This window comes from Mandrillus leucophaeus, unplaced genomic scaffold (genome assembly GCF_000951045.1).
Source record: "Mandrillus leucophaeus isolate KB7577 unplaced genomic scaffold, Mleu.le_1.0 Scaffold148, whole genome shotgun sequence".
Taxonomy (NCBI): domain Eukaryota; kingdom Metazoa; phylum Chordata; class Mammalia; order Primates; family Cercopithecidae; genus Mandrillus; species Mandrillus leucophaeus.
The window spans coordinates 3,599,023-3,603,787 of record NW_012101454.1 but is presented as its reverse complement, the minus strand read 5'-3'; the positions used below and the strand labels follow the sequence as shown (position 1 = coordinate 3,603,787).

The window sequence follows — 4,765 nt, the reverse complement described above, 5'->3', positions numbered from 1 at the left end:
TAACACAGACAGTAGAATAATTGATTATCTTTCTCAATGAGAAAGACCAACAGATCAGACTGACTCAAAAAAAAGCAGCTATATACAAAGAGAGAACACATGAGACACCAAACCAGATAAAACAAGTATCAGTTTCTAAAGAGATGACATAAATTGCAAGTGCATCTAAAAAAATGACCATTTCAGAATCTTGGAGTAAGCCTCCATAACAGTCTTAGTCTCCTTGGGCTGCTATAACAAATTACCACAAACTGGGTGGCTTATAGATAGAAATCTGTTTCTCATGTTTTGGAGACCGCAAAGTACAAGATCAGGGCACCAGCAGATTCAGTGTCTGATGAGGGGCCATGTTTGCTTTAACATCTTCTCACTGTATCCTCATATGGTAGAAGGGGCAAGAGATCTCTCTGGGGCTTTGTTTTATAGGGCAACAATCCCATTCCTAAGGGCTCTACCACCTAATAGTATCACACTGGGAATCAGGTTTCAATAACTACAGATATAAGTCATTTGGCATAATATTTTTTAAAATACACATTTCATGTTGTTAATGGGGTTACCATTTTTTAAACGTAAGATCTTACGGAAGTTTCTTATAGTTAAGTTGATTTGTAATGTCCTCAACTATTAGCTGATAAATCAGAGTCTCAAGGTAGCTACACATTATTTCAGGGGTTGTTATTAACAAACAAACACTGGAGGAAATATATTAGACTTTGTATAGTCTATTATACAAATGATAGTAAAACAGTGAATTTTAAAGCTTCTCCCTAACCTTTCACTGTGAATGAACAGTGATGCAGGGAGAAGAGACATTCAGAAGAAAAATCATGTATGTATTATTAAAGTAGAAGTGATGAGAAATGTTCAAAATGACAATGTATTTAAAAAAATAACCTTGTTGGAATTCTGTATCTATCATTATCACAACATACTTACTTGATGAAGCTAAAGAAAAGACAGAAGGCTAATACGGTTGGATGAGAATAGCATTTTAAAATGTTTTCAGCAAAATTCTAGAAATTTGTCCATTTTAGATCCATTATTTCCCGTTTAGTTCCAAAATCGAATTTCATACAGCAAGTGCTATTATTCCAATACTTTTTTCAATTGTCACTGGTGATCTTGATTCATCTATTGTTGCATTCATAATATCCAAAATCAGAGAATATTTCATTAATAACAGGCATTTTCAAAGCTTAAATAATACATTTCAAAAACCAATGACAGTTAAAGTAAGGGTTCTCAATTTTTGCATATCTTGTTAAGTTTTGTCGTATGAACTAAAATTTTGGTTTTGTAGACTCAGAAATACTAAATTGCCTATTGGGTTTTGTGGCTTCTTGCATCAGCTCCTGCAACTGTCCAATCTGTTCATCACGAAAGTCATTAAGTTTTTCTTCTGGGAGGAAGGTGCCAAAACATGCTTTTCCGGTTGAATTTTTTCTGTTTTCGTTAGCTTGTTGCGATAACACTGTTGCATACACCTAAAAAGATAAGGAATGAATGTTATAGATGTAAAGTTTAAATAATATTTAACATTAGAGGACCTGAAGTCTAATTCTTAGTCACCTATTTTTCCTCATCACTAAATGTAGAAGCATTTGGTTAGGAAAATATAAATATAGTTGTGAAGATACAATTCATTGATAATTTCATATATATCTATTTTTAGCACTTTAAACGTTTTAATCAACTTTTAGCAAAATGTTTAACCTGGACATAAGTAAAGAGTGGTGAGTCCATGGATGGGCTTCAGTAGTATGCATAAACCACCTCAAACCATATGCAAAATTGTATTTACACAAGTATGGACATCATTTCTGGGGCCATAGCTTTCAATAGATTCTCAAACAGGAACCATGGGTCTTTTTCCCCCCAACTTTTATTTTAAATCTGCACATGTACCCCCTAGATACAAGGGGTACACGTGCATGTTTCTTACATGGGAATAATTGCGTGATGCTGAAGTTTTGGGCACAGATCCTGTCACCCAGAGAGTAAGCCCAGTACCCAACAGGTAGTTTTTCAACCCATACCTCCCTCCAGTAGTCCATGCTGTCAATTGTTCCCTATTTACATCCATGTGTGCTCAATGTTTAGCTCCCACTTAAAATTTTATTTTTCTGTTCCTGTGTCAATTTGCTTAGGATTATGGCATCTATGCTGCTGCAAAGGACATGCTTTCATCCTATTTATGTCAGCACAGTATTCTACTGTGACATGTAATACATCTTCAAGTGAGTCTAAATTCATTCCTATGTCTTCAATTACCACTTTAATTCAAAACATACTAGAGAGAAACTTCTTAAACCTTTAAGCCTTCAATATTTAACAACCATTTGTGTCAAGAAAAACTAAGTACATTCAGCCTAATATTCCAACTATCCCCATCTGCACAAGTGCCACTGTTTTGAAACAGACTCACTCTAAAATTAATCTTTTAATTAGACAAAGTACCAGTGTATTTCAGTTCATGAAGTTAAAGTGAATGAACTGGCTAACTCTGGATAATGCTGCTACCTAATCTGGCTTGAGGTATCTAAATTGCTTGTAATTGCTGGAACGGCAGCATAGACAGAGCAACTTTAATTCCAAACATTCCAAACCTATGGAGAAATATTTTTCCATGATTTACAGAAATCCACTTATTAAGACAGAAACACCTCAAGTTTTATCAATTCCACTTCTATATGCTTCAGAGCAAGCAGGATTTTTCTACCTTGGCACTATTTTGTGTGTGTGTTGGGGGGTAGGGGTGGGGATGGGTCGGTGGGAGTCTGCATAGTAGGATGTTTAGTAGCATCTCTTGTCTCTGACCACCAGATGGCAGTAACGCCCCCTCCCAGTCTTGATAATCTAAAATGTCTCCAAACACGTGAACAAGTATCATGCACAAGAATGTTCATTGTTAAAAGCAAAACAAAATAAAAAAATGGAAACAATTGTACTTCAATAGGAGAAAAGTCAAATACACTGAAATTTACTCAGATGATTAATAAAGTCACAACAAATAAGCTATAAGTCTATGTATCAACATGGATGAATCTCCAAAAAATAAAATCTAAAAAGCAGGCTTTAAGAAAGTATTCATTTGCAAAAATGGAAAAGTTGATAAAGTAAGGAACTCTAAATAGCAAAAACAATCTTGAACAAGAACAAAATTAGAGGACTCACAACTCCCAATTTCAAAACTTAACTAGAAAGTTACATTAAACAAAACAGTGTGGTACTGGCATTAGAACAGATATGTAACACCAATAGAATGGAGAGTCCAGAATTAAATCCTTACATGTATAGCCAACTGGTTTTTGACAAAGATGGCAAATCCATTCAATGGAGGAAAGAATAGTCTGGTCAACAACTGGTGCTGGGAAAACTAAATTTCCACATGCAAAAGAGTGAAGTTGGACCCCCATCTTCTACCATACACAAAAATTAACTCAAAGTGAATCAAAGACCTAAACGCAAGAGTTAAAATCATGAGAATCCTAGAAGCAGACATATAGGTAAATCTTTATGACCTTTGACTTGGCAATAGGTTCTTAGATATGACACTAAAAAGCCCAAGCAACAACAACAATAGATAAATTGGATAGTATCAAAATTAAATACTTTGGTGCATCAAAGGACACTTGAGTGAAAAGACAAACTACAGAATGAGAAAAAAATTGCAAATCATATCTGAAAAGGGTTTATTATCTAGAATATATAAAGAACCACAACTAAAAGACAAATAGCCCAATGTAAAAATGGGTAAAGCGTATGAATAGACATTTCTCCAAAGAAGATATAGATGGCCAAGTACATGAAAAGATGCTCAAAATCATTCGTCATTAGAAAAGTGTACATCAAAACCACAATGAGATGCCACTTCACACCAAGATGTCCACTATAATTTTTTAAACCCCAGAAAAATAACAGTTGTTGGCAAGGCTATGAATAAACTGGAATCCTCATACATTGATAATGAGAATATAAAATGGCATAGCCACTGCAGAAAAGATTGGCAGTTCCTCAGAAAGTTAAACACTTAATTACCGTATGATCCAGCAAATGCACTCATAGGTATATACCAAAATAACTGAGAGCAGGAACTCAAACACATACTTGTATACCCATGTTCACAGCAGCAACATTCACAAATAGATGACATTCAGAAAATAACCTAGATGTCCACCAGCAAGTAGATAAACAAAATGTGGTATAGATATACAGTAGAATATTTATCACTCTTAGAATGAAGTTCTGATCCATACAACATGGGTAAACCTTGAAAACATTATGCTAAGAAGTCAAACATAAAAAGACATTGTATGATTCCACTTACATGAAATATCTAGAATAGGCAAATTCATAAAAGAATGGAGAATACTAAGGGCTGGGAGGAGGTAGGAGAGGGTGTTATTTAATGGCCACCAAGTTTCCGTTTGGGTGAGGAAAAATCTAGAATAATGTCTCTACAATGTATCATTTACAGTGTCCAGGAAAAAAATTCAAAATTATTACAAACAGTCAAGACAAAGGGCAATCAATGCAGACCAGTGCCTGAGATTATTCAGACATTAGAATTAGCAGAAACAGATTTTAAAGCAGGTACTATAAATGTACGTAAAAGACAATATGGTAATCATAAATGGGCAGATAAATCTCAGCAGAGAATGAGGAATTATAAGAACCAAATAAATTCGAGAACTCAAAAATGCAATAACTGGAATTTTTTAAGTGTCACTTAATAGTAGACTGGAGATGAAGGGAAGATTCA

The 4,765-nt window shown here is 34.6% G+C and overlaps 1 protein-coding gene across 1 annotated transcript in view; it reads right to left on the bottom strand.

The window, feature by feature from the left end:
* Positions 1-713: 713 nt before the first annotated feature.
* Positions 714-4,765, bottom strand: part of SDHAF3 (succinate dehydrogenase complex assembly factor 3) — a 93,209-nt gene continuing 89,157 nt past the window's right edge. Inside the window, exon 2 of the mRNA XM_011974706.1 lies at positions 714-1,487. Coding sequence (XP_011830096.1) covers positions 1,284-1,487 — 204 coding nt within the window. The 3' untranslated portion in view covers positions 714-1,283. The remainder of the gene's footprint in view (positions 1,488-4,765) is intronic.